The sequence below is a fragment of the Ambystoma mexicanum genome, chromosome 3p, assembly GCF_040938575.1.
Source record: "Ambystoma mexicanum isolate Mex_15411 chromosome 3p, UKY_AmexF1_1, whole genome shotgun sequence".
Taxonomy (NCBI): Eukaryota; Metazoa; Chordata; class Amphibia; order Caudata; family Ambystomatidae; genus Ambystoma; species Ambystoma mexicanum.
Window position 1 is genome coordinate 338,898,827 of NC_090925.1, and position 17,168 is coordinate 338,915,994.

Sequence of the window (17,168 nt, forward strand, 5' to 3'; positions counted from 1 at the left end):
TTGTGATTGGTCGCCCAAACAACGCCAAGCCACAGGTGGGTTACCGTCCACCGTGGCTCCCCCCTTTCCTTATTTACAAATCCAAGAGCTTTGTGCACACATTCCAGTAAAAGAGGTCCATCCCCATCGTTGACAAATGTACTCTATCCTTTAGATAATATTCCAGGGATTTCAAGTTGATCAAGCCATGCCTCATCTGTGGGAAACCTCTGCCCTTGCATAATTTTGACATAGCGCAATTCAATTTTCTCCTCGATCTTTCCAACACCGCGTGGTTCTCCGTGCCCCTCCATTCCAGTCTTGGAATTATTTCTGACCACCCGATCTCGGTCTCACCCAGTTGAGGGCGGTTGGTGGTGTCGTGTGGGGTGTTGGCCGCTGAGCACAGTGTTGAGTGGTATTGTGAAACAGAGTGCTGAGTGATCCGTCCATGACAGGGGGTCCGGGGGCTGGGTAGATAGGTTTGCGGTGCTGAATATTACATTGAGGGTGTGGCCTCTTGTGTGGGTGGGAGTGGAGGTGTGGTGTTTCAGATTGAGTGGATGTAGACTGTCTGGGAATGCCCTGTTCATAGGGTTTGATGGGGAGGCAAATCATATGTTGAAGTCTCCAAGGATGGTGAGGGTTGGGTGTAGGATGAGGTTGGCAACCAGTGCTTCACAAAATGTGTCTGAGAAGTTTTTGTTCTAGCCAGGGGGTCCCAGTTGAGTGAGAATGGGCATGAGTGCGAGCATCCCTCACTCACACATGCACTCAATCACCTCTTCTCCCTCTTCCAGTCACTCCGGGTATGAAGAGGACTTGCCCTGCATGCGCGCCCTGCTCTGAGAAGTCCTGCTCACCGTGTCGGCCACGCCTCTTCCTGCTCATCTGGAGGGTTGGAATCCAGCAGCACGTGGCGTGCGTCCATACCTGTCCATCGGGCTACTTCAGCGTTCGAGGGCGAGACGTCAACAGGTGCACAAGTATGGAGTTCGCACACTTAGGAGGAGTGATGAAAATCACCACTGTGATATGGGGTTATCATCGCGTGTTCAAAATGGCGGGTAGACAGCACCATAAAGTCCACCCCAAACGCAACGGCACCCAACCTAACCCACCTGTCCCTAGAAAGATGCACGCACCCAGCATGCCCGCAAAACCTTCAAACATAGCTCGCTCTGACTGACCTGCCCAGATTTCTCCTCCACTTTCTCTCACCCTCCCTTCTTCGGCTGCAGACATGGCAATGGCATGCCATTTCTCCGGCACACTTCCGTGGAATGTTACCTGGGCCGGCTGGAGATGTGTTAGGGCCTGTGGGGGCTCATCTCAAATGATGCCTGGGGTCTTCCATTGCCTTGGAGCTGGGGGGAAAAGTCTGAGTCACCCCTGGGGAGTTTAAACTATAATGAAGTCGAAAGATTGAAGCAAGTGATTAATGGCTGCAGATTAGCACGGGACAGGCAGCCAGGAGGGAAGTGAAACATTAAATGTCAGATTAAAAGCTATTGATCGCTCTTTGACAGCAGGGTGCTAATGCCAGGGAGAACTGAGTAAAAAGGCAATGAGGTGGTAAAAACGTTGTCGCATACTCTAAGAGGGCGTTAACCACCGGAGGGCACCAACTAAATCTGGCTGTAACGTGCACGCTGCCCACGTTTAATGTCCCGCATTAAAGAAGTATGTTTCTGTGCCAATATGTGGGCAGCTGCTGGGGGCCTGCAGAACCCCGGGGCCCAAGTCAACTGAAAACTTGAAAGGCCCTGACACCGTCCCTGAATGTTTCTATCTTCCCCCAAAGAGGCCACACACAGACTTAAATATAACTTAATTTAAGGCTGCCTGCACTTGAACATAACATTACTTGATCAACACACAGAGACACACACGCCCCTTACTCACACACTTTAGCATCTCACGGATTCCACGTGCCACAACATTGGCCCATGAAAGGTACTGGACTCTTAGTCCCTCCCTGCTTCTCACCTCAACCAAACATTGTTAAAATAACTTCTTTCTCTGTTCCAATCCCTGTTCCCCTCTCGGTCTCCCCCTCTCCTCCTCTTGGTCTCCCCCTTTCCTCTTTTTGGTCTGCCCCTCTCCTCCTCTTGGTCTGTCCCTCTCCTCCTCTCGGTCTCCCCCTCTCCTCCTTTTGGTCTCCCCCTTTCCTCCTCTCGGTCTCCCGCTTTCCTCCTCTCGGTCTCCCCCTTTCCTCTTCTTGGTCTCCCCCTCTCCTCCTTTTGGTCTCCCCCTTTCCTCCTCTTGGTCTCCCCCTCTCCTCCTTTTGGTCTCCCCCTTTCCTCCTTTTGGTCTCCCCCTTTCCTCCTCTTGTTCTCCCCCTCTCCTCCTTTTGGTCTCCCCCTTTCCTCCTCTTGGTCTCCCCCTCTCCTCCTTTTGGTCTCCCCCTTTCCTCCTTTTGGTCTCCCCTTTTCCCCCTTTCCTCCTCTTGGTCTGCCCCTCTCCTCCTCTTGGTCTGCCCCTCTCCTCCTCTTGGTCTGCCCCTCTCCTCCTCTTGGTCTCCCCCTCTCCTCTTTGGACTGCTGCTCGCCATTTACTCTCAGCGGCTCCGGCCTCTCCTCACACTGGTCTTGTCTTTTCAGAATGCAAGGCGCCATCTTGCGACAGGTGCTTCAGCAAAGACTTCTGTATGACATGTAAGGAAGGATGGTACCTGCACCAGGGCAAATGTTTCGACACCTGCCCGACTGGCACTTCTGCCCAACTCAGCACCCGCGAGTGCCAAGGTGAGTGCCACATTCACAAATGCCCTGCTGGAAACGCTTGGTTTAGGACACCCAGGGCAAGGCCCTTCATGAGTAGTACCTTATTCACATCTCCCGAGCCCCGACTCCTGGCTAAGCTTCCGCAAAGGCCGAGAAGAGTGATGTTGCCCTGTAGAAGATTGGGGGGTGCAAGTGAGCAGGGGTGTTACTAGGTCTGGCAAAGATCCGGGGCTACGCTAATTTTGGGACTGTCGGGACTGGGAACTAGCTAGACTTTTGGTTGTACCCCCTGAGATTCAATCTGGAGCTACAACCAAAAGACCCGTGGCTATAGCCCCCTCAGCCCCCCTAGCAACGCCTCTGCAAGTGAGTCTGTCATATTCATCTCCCCTACCCCCCCAACCCCAGCTCAGCACCCAGGGAAGCAAATATATTATTGAATGTATTGTTTTTGTGTAGTGTCCCCACTGCCGTATGACCCCTTTCAGGGCTTCTATAGGGGGAAGGTGATTGGGGCAATGGGTGGCTGTGATGGTGGTGGGCCAGCTACACAGCTAGAGCCAAGGGTGGTATTCCCAGGACACCTAACACCTGCAGGACAGCCAGGGAGGCCCCGTGGCCAGGCCGTCTCCGCACCCTCAGCACCACACGAAATCCTATTTGCACACAGACATTTGGGCACAGAAATAATGATATACATAGGCCCAGAAAGACACGATAACTTGGCTTGGGTTTAAAATAGGCTGCAACCAGCATATTAATATTAACGTTAGCGGGTCAAATTACTTGGGCGGTAAAATCCCTCTTAGCCCGTGGGGTAATCACGTTTTTGGGTTGAACCCCCGCTCTTTCATGTGCTTAGCATCCTTCCCTAGGACGCACCTCATGTTAAGTGTTTGTTACTTATAATATAGATTGGTTCACTCAATCGGACCATTTGTGATGCAGTAAGAGCTTGCCAACCTACCTCGGTTCTGTTTCACTCAAGGGGCAGGCCATGGTAGGGGGCACCATCAGAGTAAGGGGCACCATCAGAGTTTATAGAACCCGGATAATGCCGTTGCTGGGCCTCTCGGCTCTGGTCGCTCAACCTGCCTACTTTCGTGGTTGGCGAAATAAGAGTTTCAAACAGAACTTGTTCCACCAGGGGCATCAACTGACACCCGCCAAGCCCTTAAACCCTCCATTGCTGGGCGCACCCGCACAACCTCCCCTGACAATCCTCACCACACTCCCATGAAAACTAGGAGCCATATATTCAGTCATATACGCACATACCTCAGGCCTACAGCTCAACTGGTCCCCCTCACTCCCTGCCTTTCACCACAAGGAGGCGGTCTTAATGGTGCATTGTTGGACAACATTCCCTGGTGGTCCAGGGGAGCTTGTCCAGTAGGCATCTGCTATTAACATTGGGCAAATATCACACAGTGGTCAACTGGGGCCTTCCTACATCAACCTCTTGCCCGGCTTATATCTTTTTGGGATCTCTAATGGGTATCTCCATGAACAGGGCAGCCGGCAGAAGGGGTGCGAGCGAGTCCCTCTGTGGTGTCGGCCCAGTCCTTTTCTTCTCCCTCCCTACGGAGCTCCACACCTCTGCTCTGCCTGGCGCTGTTCTCCTTGATGGCTTCCCATGCTGTTCTTATCCTGCTCTCACTCCTCTCCTTCCAGCACTCCCACCCTCCTGCTGCTCCAGTCCCTGGAAACTACAGAGGATGGAAGTAGAGAAGTAACCTATGGGTGATCTGCTCTTGCTGCTGGGTCCCTCACCGCTGCTCAGAGCTTCCAAGCAGGCAGAAAGAAAAGAAAACAAGCATTGGCAATGCCAACAGTTTGGGCTTTTGTGTAGGCATGGAAAGGCGCTTGCCAGAAACTGCCATAGTGGCATTGACTGGTAATCGATGGTAGCAGCTGCAAAATGGTGCGAATACCTGGGCATCTAATAGCAGTGCCTGGCTAATGCCTAATACTTAAGCACAAGCCCAAACTGTTGACTTGGCCAATGCTTGTTTTTAACAGGACATCAGTGAAGCACACACATAGTGCTTATTATTTGAGTGGCTGAAGACAGACCTGGTTAAGATATTTTTATTGCACCATTAGCGTGTTTACAGCTCCAATTAAGTCGTTAACCCTTAGAAGAATGTTTTAAAAAAACACAAGCAGGCACTATGAGTGCAATGCTTGATGGTAAGGCTTGATTAAAGTGACCTCAAATAGTTCCCATGAGGCTGTGTTTTGGGCATGGAGGGGCAGGAACTGTGCGGGAATGGCCACATAGGTTAGCGTGGACTTGGGGAGTCAATGGGTGGATAAATAACCAAACAACACCTGCAAGGTTTGTGTCCCTCCTCATATTCCATTCTCCCTATCTGTACTCTAATGCAATAGTTTCGGCTTATAGGTGTCGCAAGCGCCACCCAATAGCCTAAACTAAAAAACAAGCTCCTGACTTCGCAACGCCACAAACAGACCGTGGCGAGGAACAGCAACCCTACTAATACCCAGGCTTGGTGCAAGGTGATGATCCCATTGCACTGGACACCTATGTTCACTGTGGAGGGAGGCCTGGGTGCCAGTCCATTTGGTGACTCCTCCCGCCACAAGTCCCCCCTTGCCTAGAGGCCTGCGTCGGCAGGCAATGGTTGAAATAATGAGTTTTCAGTCCTCAGCAGAAGTTTCTAAATTCGAGAAGCTCCGAATCAATCTCCTTCTGCTTGGAATGATCTGATTCCAAAGTGTGGGTCGGAGGGTGCTGCTGTTCCAGAAGCCTTATCATAAACCTCTGATCAGTTGGTAGGGGATCCGCGGTTGTGTAGGGAGATTTGGGTCAGGCAGTGAGTTTTCATTTGAACCCTCTGCTCCCAGACCGGAAACCATTCCATGCATTCATGGTCTGAGGACCACTGGCTGCGGATTAGGCGGGTGGTGTGGTTCTGACATCACTGAAATTGGGGAAGTTTGTTGACTACCATGACCCGGAGTAAATCATATGGGATATGATTTACCACTTACCATAATTGATTTGGGGGGATGACCATTAGAAGGACCAACGCAATGTGTTGCAGCAGCAGTGGCACGAGGCTATTGCTGAGTTAAGAGGTGCCCCTGGTGTCATTGTTGACCTATGGCATGAATGATATTTCAGCATTGCAAGTGACATTCACCCTGGTGACTTTACAGGAAGGCACTGCAGAAGCGACCATGCTTGATGGCCAGTCCAGTGGATGAGCGATGGGTTGATGAGCTCCCTGCTGCAGGACCCCATTTGTTACAGTTTCAGGCAGATCCAGTTCCTGCACGGCCACTCTTGAACATGGACAAGGTCGTCCATGGCCTGCTGGCAATCCCTTTTGCCCTCTGGTAGAGGGTGCTATAGCTCTGCGGAACCTTGGGGTACTCCATAGGGGACACCAGTGGCCTCTGAGAAGCATTGCACCACCTTTGCCTGGTCTGTGCTATTTTCATTCAGTTGGGATGTGACCTGGCACATGCCATTTCCACCATTTATCCATATTGTCCGTAAATGCATGTTGTGGTGCACAGTTGGGAGATCTTTCCCATGGGGTCAGGGCGGTGCATCCACAGTACAATAGTCCACATGGGGGTTGTGCACCGAGGTAGGATCACATGGGGATGGAATCCCCCTATGGGATTGGGGACGACCATTACCAGAGAACGCGGTATCACGCTGCTTTGCCGTATACAACCCCTTCTCCAACACTAAATCCTCCTGCGCCTTCAGGATATAGCTAATATATTTTGTGGTCAAGTCAGTCAACCTAATCTTCATGACAACACTGAAAACCCAGATAATACAAAGTATCCTGTATGTAGCTTTAAGACTGTTACTGTGACAAAGAAGATAGCAAGAAGCAGAGCGAGCAGTCTAGTTTCCAAAAGCCACTGTTTGGCCCTGAGCAGTACGTCAGTCCGACGCAGGAATTTGAAGACACTTCAAGCTCAAACCTAATCGCAGGAGAGACACGAGAGAGAACTGTCCCCTGAAGAGGAATAGCGGGAGCCGTGTAGGGAAGCAACTTACGTGAGCCGCAGGACCTGGTGAAGCGTGGAAGAGACAGACCGCACAGTGGTCGAAAGACCTCAGTCTGTAGGGCCGCTGCAGACCCCGCTGGATGCCCGAATGCTACCAGCGCCTCCAGAAGGGATACAGCTGTCCGGCAACCACCGGTAACTCTGAGAAGGAAGCAAACAGGTACGCGGATTGCCCGGGAGCTGTGAGAGGTCCGGGGGAGCAAAGAGGTGAGCTCAGGTACTGAAGCAAGTGGGTCTGGTACCATGATTCAATAGAGGGTCTGGGGCTCTGAATTAACTAAGAGGCAGTTGTATACATGGCAGGAGAGTGAACCAAGCGGATACAACACAACAGTGCGAGTCTGTGACCCGCACTCAAGAATAAGAGGGTCTGGGACCCTGATGAAAGAGAGGGTCTGGGACCCTGAAGTAAATGAGAGACAGTTGTATACTTGGCAGGAGAGTGAACCAAGCGGATACAACGCAACAGTGAGAGTCTGTGACCCGCACCCAAATGAGAGGACAAACTTTAGAGCAAAGAGGGTCTGTGACCCAGTAAGAGGAAAAGAGACAGCTCAGGAAAGATCACTTGCTTAGCAGGAGAGTGCACCAAGCCATATAAAGTATGTCTAGTCTGGGGCCAGCGGAGATAGAGAATAAGAGGGTGAGGAACCCTAGGACTAATAAAAGGCATCGTATGCTTGGTAGCGAGCGTGCCAAGCTGGTAGGATAGAAGAACATTAAAGTTAAGAATCAGTTCCTCATCAGTTATCCAGCAACTTGGGATAAGAAGACATCTAGGGGAAAGGAGCACAACCCTAGCATTGGAATCTGGTATTTTGGAACATTATTTTTCATCACTTTTCACTACAAGCGAAACTGGGAACTTTTCTGTTGCTTGAAAACCCAAAGAACACTTTTCACTTTGAGAAGATATCATCCTTGCACAGTTATTATTAGATAATAAGTGCCAGGGACATGAGTAGGCTTTTGGGACACGACAGTGATGGACCTTTTAATTTGGACTTCATGGCAATTTCATTTGTTTCCTTTGAGGTAGGGAAAACCCTCTTAGCTTTGGGGATAGAGAGTCATTGTTCCAACCCTCTTTTTATTAATAAAAGTCTATATCAAAAACACATGTTTGCTGGTTGTTGCCTAGCTTAGGTGTATATAGGCTTTTCACTGGCTGTTGCATAGCACCACTTAGTGTGGGTTGCTAGGAGACTCTGGAGTCACAGTTCAGTGTGTATCGTCCTTTCCTTCACTGCGTCGAATTGGTTTGCTGGTTGTTGCCTAGCTTGGGTCATATAGGCTTTTCACTGGTTGTGTCATATTGGCACTTGTTCGGGCGGGTTTCTTGGAGAGCCTGGTGTCATCCTTTTGAATGTGCTGTTTACTTGGCTTTGTCTCAATGGGTATAGTGTACTTCTGTGCACATTATTTTTTGTCATGCCATGTTGTTGGTGTGTGTTGCAGGTCTCCCTGTGGATTTTGGTTTTGCATTTGTAGTGCGTGTGTTTGTTTTGAGCTATTAATGGGCATGGCATTATATTGCAGGGCAGAGTCATTCTTTGAGCACATGCCCCTGTCATGCCTTTGTTATGGGCGAGTGACACAGATCTCTGTGCTGGTTGTGGTGAAGCACCCGTGGTGGCGAGTGTCTTGCATTACTCCACAGCTTTGTGAAGTGGTGTTTCAGTGCTATTTTAGGGATCGTGTGGCCATTTTGGGAGCTGCTATATGCATGTCTTTGTTGGATTGTTCGAGCGGACCTGCAGTGGTGCAGAGTGGTTGCTTGAGGACTGCTTGTCTGGGGGATGATTTGAGGTCTGTGTAGATGGGCAGTGTATGCAGTGCTAGTTGTGTTTGGCGATTCCACGTTAGGGTGCATTTGTGCATTATCTCACTGGAAATGTGGCTCTCATGTCAGGTGTTGTCACAGTGGCCATTCCTCCTGGCTGGCGTCTGCATGAGGCGCTGTGTCGTTGTGTGCTTGTCGTTCACTGCCTTCTCTCTTGTTTGTCACTTTCTAATGTATTAGTAACGTTCATGTTCGTGGATTTGAGAGGGACCTTGTTTGGTGTTGGTCTTGGTGTGTGGAATGCTTGCTTGTGTAATGTCATAACATGGAGGAGAGATGGAATGTGGAATGCTGCATGCATGATGTGACGTGTAGTGTAGGGATGAGTTTCAGGAACGGCAATTACATAAAGGCTGACCCTGAGGATCTGGTGGGGGTGCCCCTTTGCATACTCCTGTTCCTGCAATTGACCTGTAACAAATGAAAGGCAAATAAACATACTACATTTTGCACAGGTGTGATTACCATGGGGATTCCATCTTCATTAATACACCTTCTAGCCCTGTCCCCACTGTCTCCAAATAGCAAGCTAGGCCTGTAGGTCTCCCCTCTCTTCCATAGCTTACCACAGGGGCTCCTACCACTCTGCTCCTCTCCCCTTCAAGTCCTCCTGAACAACCATACTCTATATTCAGCATTTGAGCTGAGCAAAGTTCCTTCTAAACCTCCTTCCTTCTCTTTCAGAATGTGAGCTGAGCTGGAGCACTTGGAGTCCATGTTCTATGAATGGGGAAAGATGTGGCTACAAGTGGGGGACAGCGACGCGCATCCGTGAGGATGACAGGTTGCCCAGTGGACAGGAGGAGGACACACGCCTGGGGAGCTGCCAACCTCTGCCGCAGGAGGAGAAGCGCTGCCGACTACCAAGATTCTGCACTGGAGGTGAGACGCAATAGAGGTGGTTGCAGGGCAGGGGTTGGCAAATCTTTCTGGACATTTGCGGAGCTATGTGAAGTGTAGCCTGCATCCTGCAATACATGTTCAGTAATGTGTATCAAAAATGAAAGAATCACTGATTTCATCATCTTAATCATTCTTACATTTTACACACAGGTAGAATAGCAGGCACAATTTTAGTTATTGTGTGTGCGAGAAGAGGGCAGAAACAGGTCTCCCCATTAGCTCAGTTCGAGAGGACAATCAGGGCAGATTCTGTTTACTAGCCGTGACCTGAGAATTAGTAGGCAGTCTAGAGCCAACAATCTAGGGACAAACCGCACAAGAGCCATCAATCAGGGGATATCCTGCTCAAGAGCTGAGAATCAGGAGACAGTCTAGAGCCAATAGTCTAGGGACAGGCCATGTCTAGGGACAGGCCATACAAGAGCCATCAATCAGGGGATATCCTGCTCGAGAGCTGAGAATCAGGAGGCAGTCTAGAGCCAACAACCTAGGGACAGACCACACAAGACCATCAATCAGGGGATATCCTGCTTAAGAATAATAATCAGGAGGCAGTCTAGAGCCAACAATCTAGGGACATACTGCGCAAGACCCATCAATCAGGGGATATCCTGCTCAAAAGCTGAGAATCTGGAGACAGTCTAGAGCCAACAATCTAGGGACAGACCGCACAGGAGCCATCAGTCAGGGAATATCCTACTCAAGAGCTGAGAATCAGGAGAAAGTATCGAGCCAACAATCTAGGGACAGACCGCACAAGAGCCATCAATCAGGGGATATCCTGCTCAAGAGGTGAGAATCAGGAGGCAGTCTGCTCAATTCCTGTGAATCAGGATGCAATCTGTTCAAGATCCAACTATATTGAGACAGTCTGACGAAGAGCTCAGAATCAGGAGACAGTCTGCTCAAGAGCTTAAAATCAGGGGACAGTCTGCTCAAGAGCTGTGAATCAGAAGGCAGCGTCCTTAAGAACTGAGAACTAGGGGACAGTCTGCTCAAGGTCTGACAAGTATGATACAGCTCAAGATTGAAGACTCAGGAGTGCCTCCCTGAGTTAAGACGCTCACATTCAATGATGAAGAATGTTCATTAATATATTGAACTTAGATTACATGATTGAATGATATTCAAGCTTTAATTGTGACTTTTACTTGGCTTGAACCATTAGCATAATAAGCTTCTATACTGCGCCCATCACTGCCATAGTGGTTGTTGTTCATTCCTTTATTTGGGGATCAAATCCCTGATTCAGTACATATAAAACAATGCATAAAAATAGGGCCACAATAAAAATACAATGAGCCCGTAGCCCAAATAAGGCCCAGCTACAATGGGCTACATGCTTGCATCCCAAAGGGAATCCTATAAATAAAGATCCAGACACCACAGTTTTGAATTAAGTACTTTATTGTTTGTAGTGTGTTATGTAGTGTGTGTGTATTTGCTTATTTTGGGCTACTCCATCCAGCCCACCAAGAACGAGCTGGGTAGGGGAACATTCTAGAAGGGAAAGGAAAACCTGTTGGAGGAAAAGAAACACTGAAAAGAGAGTTGGGAAAATTAGAAGGTGGAGAAGAAGAAAAGAATAGCTGAGGAAAAAGAGAAGAAAACAACTCTGTGGTAGGCCTGTGCTCTTGAGTGCCCCCCGTAGGGCCTAAAGTTGCTTGTAGCCCTGGGCCGCATGAGCTGGGTGACCCAGTTTAGTAGATGTGGGCTTGGAGTTGTGTGGCCGGAGCAGAACGGACACCCACGAGGAGATGGCGAGTGTCGATCCACCAAGCGGAAGATCAGAAGAGCTGCCCAGTCTGAACCATTTACAGGGTTCAGCCCAAAATAGGCAACCAAGACAGCTCGTGGCCATTGGGACCAATAGAAAAGTCCTCCTGAGCTGCGCATGCCAAGCGGCCCAAGGTGTGAAGTGCAGCCAAGTCCGCTCACCCCAGATGGTGCAATGGTGAAGAGAAGTTCCGGGCTGCCCGGAAGGCTGCCCGGCTGGAGAAAAGTCCCAGGCTGCCACGGCAGAGCAGCCGGGCTGAAGCAGGGAGCTCTGGCATGCCGGCCAGGTCTCCAGGAAGAACTGCAGTCCAGCCCCCTGCGCATCTATAATGCAATGGAGAGGGGGTGGGCCCACAAGGGTGGAGGCAGTGCCGCAGGTGTGGCGGTGTACATGACGGCATCCCCATGGCAACGGTGAGGGCAAGATGGTGCTGTGGGCATGGCAGTGTCTGTGGGCATCCGCCCAGAACACGGGGACCACCAGAAGATGGGAAAATGGCTGCGGGTCATGACAGTGATGTTGGGAAGCCCCCCAGGCAATGGGGTCTACCAAGAAGATCTTCTGCAGTGGTTAGGGAGAGCGAACCCCAAAGCGGGAAGGGGGATGGTCAGAGACGTAGTAAATCCATGGGTCATGTGCTGTGAGTTCAGGTGGCCCCACTTTGAGGGCAGGACCTCTGAGAAGAAAGAACAGTGGGGAGGGACCCAACGCCATTTATGGGCCGGCTGTCCAACCAGCCCCATAGAGCCAGCCCATGAAGGTACCTTGAAATGGGTGGCTGATTGCAACAGTCACTGCTGTGTAAAAAAACATGTATTCTATCTTATCTATGTCTTGTATGTTAATTGTATATTTAAAGTAAAGGTCATTTATATTTATAATAGCATTTAATGCATAAAATAAGAATGTTAAGTAGGGGGATTGTAGTGTGGGTAAACGGTATTTATGGGAAATGTTAAGTAGGAAATGTTATGTAGGCCATATGTATAGTATGTAGAGGGGGTAAGGACTCTGGTATGAGGTAGCTGAAGAAGGTGGAGGCTTGCCTGAGGTCGTCTAAGGGGTGGGTGGTAGCAGATATTGACAGGGGTCTGTTCCATCAGTCTCAGCTATTGGATCTCCCTGTGACCCCTCCAAGGAAGGGGCTGCTATCAGGGGGACATTTCAGGGAAATAGGAGATAGATAACAGGAAAGATTATTCTTAAAGGTTTACATGTTATTTTTATAAATAAAGAGGGGCCCCTGTAGGGATCCCTATAAACCCACCTAGGTGTCTGTGTCCGATTGAACGAAGGTAAGAACTCAGGGTGTAGCCCATCTCTTGTTAACACCAATTTTATTTTACAGGTGCAGTGCCCCTCCCTATCTGGCAGGACTGATGGGTGGGGGTGGTGGTTCCCATGGGCACTGCCCTTGGTCAGGGGTGAAGGAGGAGGACACCCTTAGTTGGCCCAGGGCCAGAAATTAGGGGCTACAATGGAGGCACGGCTCTTGAGGCCCCGGGGTATGCTCATTGCGATGCCGCCTAGCGTCGCTGTGAGTGGCATTCCTGGGGATAGGAATTTCCTAAAGGGGGGAGTAATGTAACCCATGACCCAAATAGAGCCCAGCTAGAAGGGGCACATGGTTGTCCCCAAAGGTATAGAACTGAAATGTTTTGGGCAGGTGAGCATTCGAGAAGCAAAAGGAAAGACCATAAGAGAGAGTGTAGATAGTAAAAGGAAGAGAAGAAGAAAAGCAGAGAGATAGAAGAAAACAACTCCCTGGTGGGGGAGGGCATGGCCTTACGTGGCCAGCCAAGGCCTGAAGACATTTCTGGCATTTGGTCAGGTGAGGTGGGCGACCCGGCTTCGTAACCCTTGGTCAGGGATGCATGCCCAGAAAAGCTGGGGTGCCCTTGGGCTGTTGAGGCCCGCCTGGGGCCAGAACTGATGGGTCCATCTACATAACAGGGCCCAGGCTAAAGAACAGGAGAGCTGCCCAGGCTGAGCTATGTAGGGGGGTTGGCCCGAACTGGGTAACCTGGCTGTGCCCCGTTGTTAGGAAAGATTTCCCCTAGGTGCAATTTTCCCCCCATTTGTAAATCCCCCAAACCTTTTGCTTTGGTTTGCCTTACCTAACCTGACTTTTTCCAGTGGTGCATAGCCTTTAGCTGCACTCCTCTGGTTTTTCGCTAATTTGTTATGGGGAAACTGACACATCCTTCAGGCTGTCAGTACTGGGAAACTATGTTTCCCTTAGTCTTTGACTATGTTGCCATTTCTTGATAACTTTTTATCTATTTGCCAAGTACCTTACAGTACCGCGCATAGGGATAGGGGCCCTTTTGTTTTATGGCCCTAGTTGCCCTCTAAAGATTTTTTGGTATTTGTGAAAGTGTGCCTAGGACGAACTGGTGGTAGCAGTTTACTTTTAAAGTATTTTTACTTCGTTTTTATGGACCATATCTCGTTTGGCCCAAGACTGTGGACAGTGCCGAAAATGGCTGTGCCACTAAGTCATTTGTTCTGTCCTTGGTTCTTTGTGTTCCTTTGCCTTCCCCAAGGTCGATAGACCCGGGTATTCCTTATTTGGCCATACAGCCTCCCACGAAACCGCATCTTTCGCGGGCTCCTGCATGTCATGTGTCCTAGTGCCCAGAAAGAGGGTTGGGACTGTCTGGTCCCAATCCACACTACTTGTGCCAGTATGTCTTGTAGTCCTGAATGACTGGAAACACTGTGGGCCACGATTGGCCCACTCCTGACGTGCATGCAAGAGAGCAGATATTCCATTGGCTATCTGAGATTTGAGCGTGAAATGAATCTTGCATAAGTGAAGGGGCTCCAATCCAAGTCAATCAACTGAAGTTCACACCAAACTACAGAAGCAGCCAAGTATTCTTTAACGAAAGAGCAGACTCAAGGAACTGCTGGTGATGTGCTAGGAAGGTTTGGCACCCTGACTCGCTGTTGTCCCATCAGATCCCTGCTTTTGCATCGTACCAAGAAGGCCCGCAAGGGCGCTACGCCCCTTTGGAGTAGTTGGAACAACTACTTTCGGCCACCACATACTTACCCTCGCAAATAGCTCCGTCGGAAGTGTTCCTGGGCCGTCCAGTGAACTGTCCAGCTCGTACCCAGGGTATCGCACAGGAACGCCGCCATCCCGAGTTGAAACTCCAGACATTGGGAATAGCTTACTTGTGGTCCTGGGCCTTCTTCCACCTAGCTCCTCTGTGTCACGATTTATGAGAGTGCACCACGCTGCAAGCATTTGTGGTCCATGTGTCGCGCCGCTGGGATGACTGTTGCTGTAAGTGCCTGCAGATTTGCTCCATGATGCCCTGACACGTACTACAGTGGAACTATCCTTCTCCTTTCTTCGAGAGCGGAGAAAAGGCTACTGCCCCACCAGGGATGATCATCCCGTCCCGCAGACGCTGAGAGCCAGAGCGTCCTGAAAGTTCAGGGTTGAAACCGAGGAGCGAAGTGGACTAGACTGCCAAAGTTTGGTCCGGACTGTGTCGAGGTTCGGTGAATACTTACATCACTTACCGGTGGCCCCCTGGGACATTAACGTATTTTTACGCAAGAGAATCCCTTAAAAGATACTCACCTTGGCTGGGATAGCCAGCACTCCCAAGCTATTCCTGAACTCCGAAAGTCACTCTATTTGCAAGGGTAGACACTCCTCTAGGAATAGGACTTTATTCTTCATCGCCTCAAGCCCCTTCCTGAGCAGCTACAGATCCCTGAAGAGAACCCCCTTTTCGATTTACACATGACCGCGCATTAACACACTACTGTAATTTGAGCGCAAGGCTCCTCACTTCTTAGCGGTGGACTTCATAAGTTAGTGATTGACTACAAAGAATTGCCTAATTTGATATATGTGTTGAATTTACCCCTTTCTGTTGCAGGTTGTGGTTATTTTCTCCCCTATCATCAGCATTAGGCTAAACGCATTTTTGTATCTATGTTACATAGTGAAGAAGCTTGTGTCGTAATTGTTTTCTTGATAACTGTGGTTTAATCCTGTTTTGTTATGAAGGCCTATAATAGATGTATTTTTTGATATACATCTGTCTAAGGGTAATCATTGCGTGCTGATTGTGGGCTTCCAATCACTCTCACCCCTCCTGAGACTTAGTATTGACTGCCTGCCAAGCTACCGTAGATTGGTCTGGTTTGTCCTGAAGGTTCCCCAGTTCCATTAAACTAGGGTTGCCTCCTAAACCTCTGCCCACCAGGTCAGAGTTTGGAAATCTCTCTCAAAAAATTGATGTACAGCGATGGGATAAGATCGGAGGTACCCAGTGTTGTGCACTGGTGAAACACCGAGGTTGTACTTACATAGAAAACGCAGTGGGCCTCATTACGAGCATGGCGGTAGCGTGCCTGTATGGCAGGCACGGCTATCGCCATGCTAGCTACCGGCCCGCCACCCACGATTGGGCAATAACCGGCCCATTACGAGTTGAATGGGTCGGTAATTGCCCATTTGCGAGTGACGGCATTGCCGGGCTCCCAATCCCCATTCTGCCCCATAGGTAAGACCTGGCGGGCTGTCAGGAACCCGCAAGCAGAACTCGTAATGCGGCGGGACGGTATGAACGGTGCTGGTGCCTTAACGGCACCATTCATACCGTTCCCGCCAATATTATAATGTGGCCCAGTGACCTTAGTTTAAATTTAACTGTAAGCCACCTGCCTCACTTATAACATGGAGGCAATTGCGAACATAACTTTGATTGCTTCCAAATCAGAAATGCTAAGGAAGATCTGTGCATAAAGAGGCTTGTCAGTCTCTGGCACAAAAGCTGAGATGATCCAAAAGATCATGGAATGGCAGGAAAATCAGATCTCAGCTTGTCCCTCCGATGACATTGCAGTTGGTACTGGGGCTGCTCCCAGTAACACTGCTGAGAGGACTGTTGCTGCCTTCATCGAGGATACAGGGAATGATCAAGAGCATGTAGAGTCCCATGCTTTATTTGCTGGCTCTGAGGCCGAGGCCCTGCTGGAATGCAAAAGACAAGAACTGCTGTTTAAGTAGAAGGAGCTTGAATTCTGGCTAAGATAGAACTGGAGAAAGCAGAGAAACAGAAGGACAGGGATCACCAGTTGGAGCTTGCTAAGTTACAAACTGCCAATGGCTCCCATAGTGGATCTGGTAATGGGTCTATCTCCTCCTCTCATCCAAGGTTCCCAAAATATCTGCTTAGTATATATGATGACAAGAATGGCATAATGGACTGGTTGACTGCATTTGAGTATGCATGTGAAGTGCAAGAAGTTGTAGATGCTGATAAGATTGCATGGTTGCTCAGTCGCCTAGTCCATTCTGGCTGCAGTGCCATTATGGAAATGTCTAAGGCTGACAGAAAAGACTTTGCGAAATTGAAGCAAACTCTAGTCTTAAAGTTTGGGAAAACTCCCGCCTAATATTTGAAACAATTCAGAGATTACAAAAAGAAAGAAGGTAATACTTGGGTCTCATATCTAACTGATTCCTTGAAAAACTTGACTGGCTGGGTTGAAGGCTATAAGGTCACCACCTTTGAGAGTATGATATGTTTAGTCTTGCTTGAACATATTTTTGCATCTTTTTCCACTGAGCCTAAGCAGCACTTTGCTGATTCTAAGTAGCTAGATCCAAAGAAGTTAGCCAGTGCAGCAGATTTATGGGTGTCACACATAGTGTCCCATAGGGACAAGCCTGCTCCTGGGAAGCAACAGGAGGGAAAAAGCACAAAGAGAAGGAAGATTGGTGATATGATAAACCCTCCTCCCATAACGGCCACAAAAATCATAACAAGGTTAAATCAGATGAGAATGTTAAAAATAGTGTGAATCATCCTCCCAAGCATATCTATGGTCACATTAAGCCTCCCTATGT

The 17,168-nt window shown here is 49.4% G+C and overlaps 1 protein-coding gene across 1 annotated transcript in view; it reads left to right on the plus strand.

Annotated features, from left to right (window-relative positions):
• RSPO4 (R-spondin 4) overlaps window positions 1-17,168 on the plus strand; it is a 73,877-nt gene that overhangs the window by 14,277 nt on the left and 42,432 nt on the right. Inside the window, exons 2-4 of the mRNA XM_069650934.1 lie at window positions 780-965; window positions 2,583-2,726; window positions 9,292-9,489. Coding sequence (XP_069507035.1) covers window positions 780-965; window positions 2,583-2,726; window positions 9,292-9,489 — 528 coding nt within the window. The remainder of the gene's footprint in view (window positions 1-779; window positions 966-2,582; window positions 2,727-9,291; window positions 9,490-17,168) is intronic.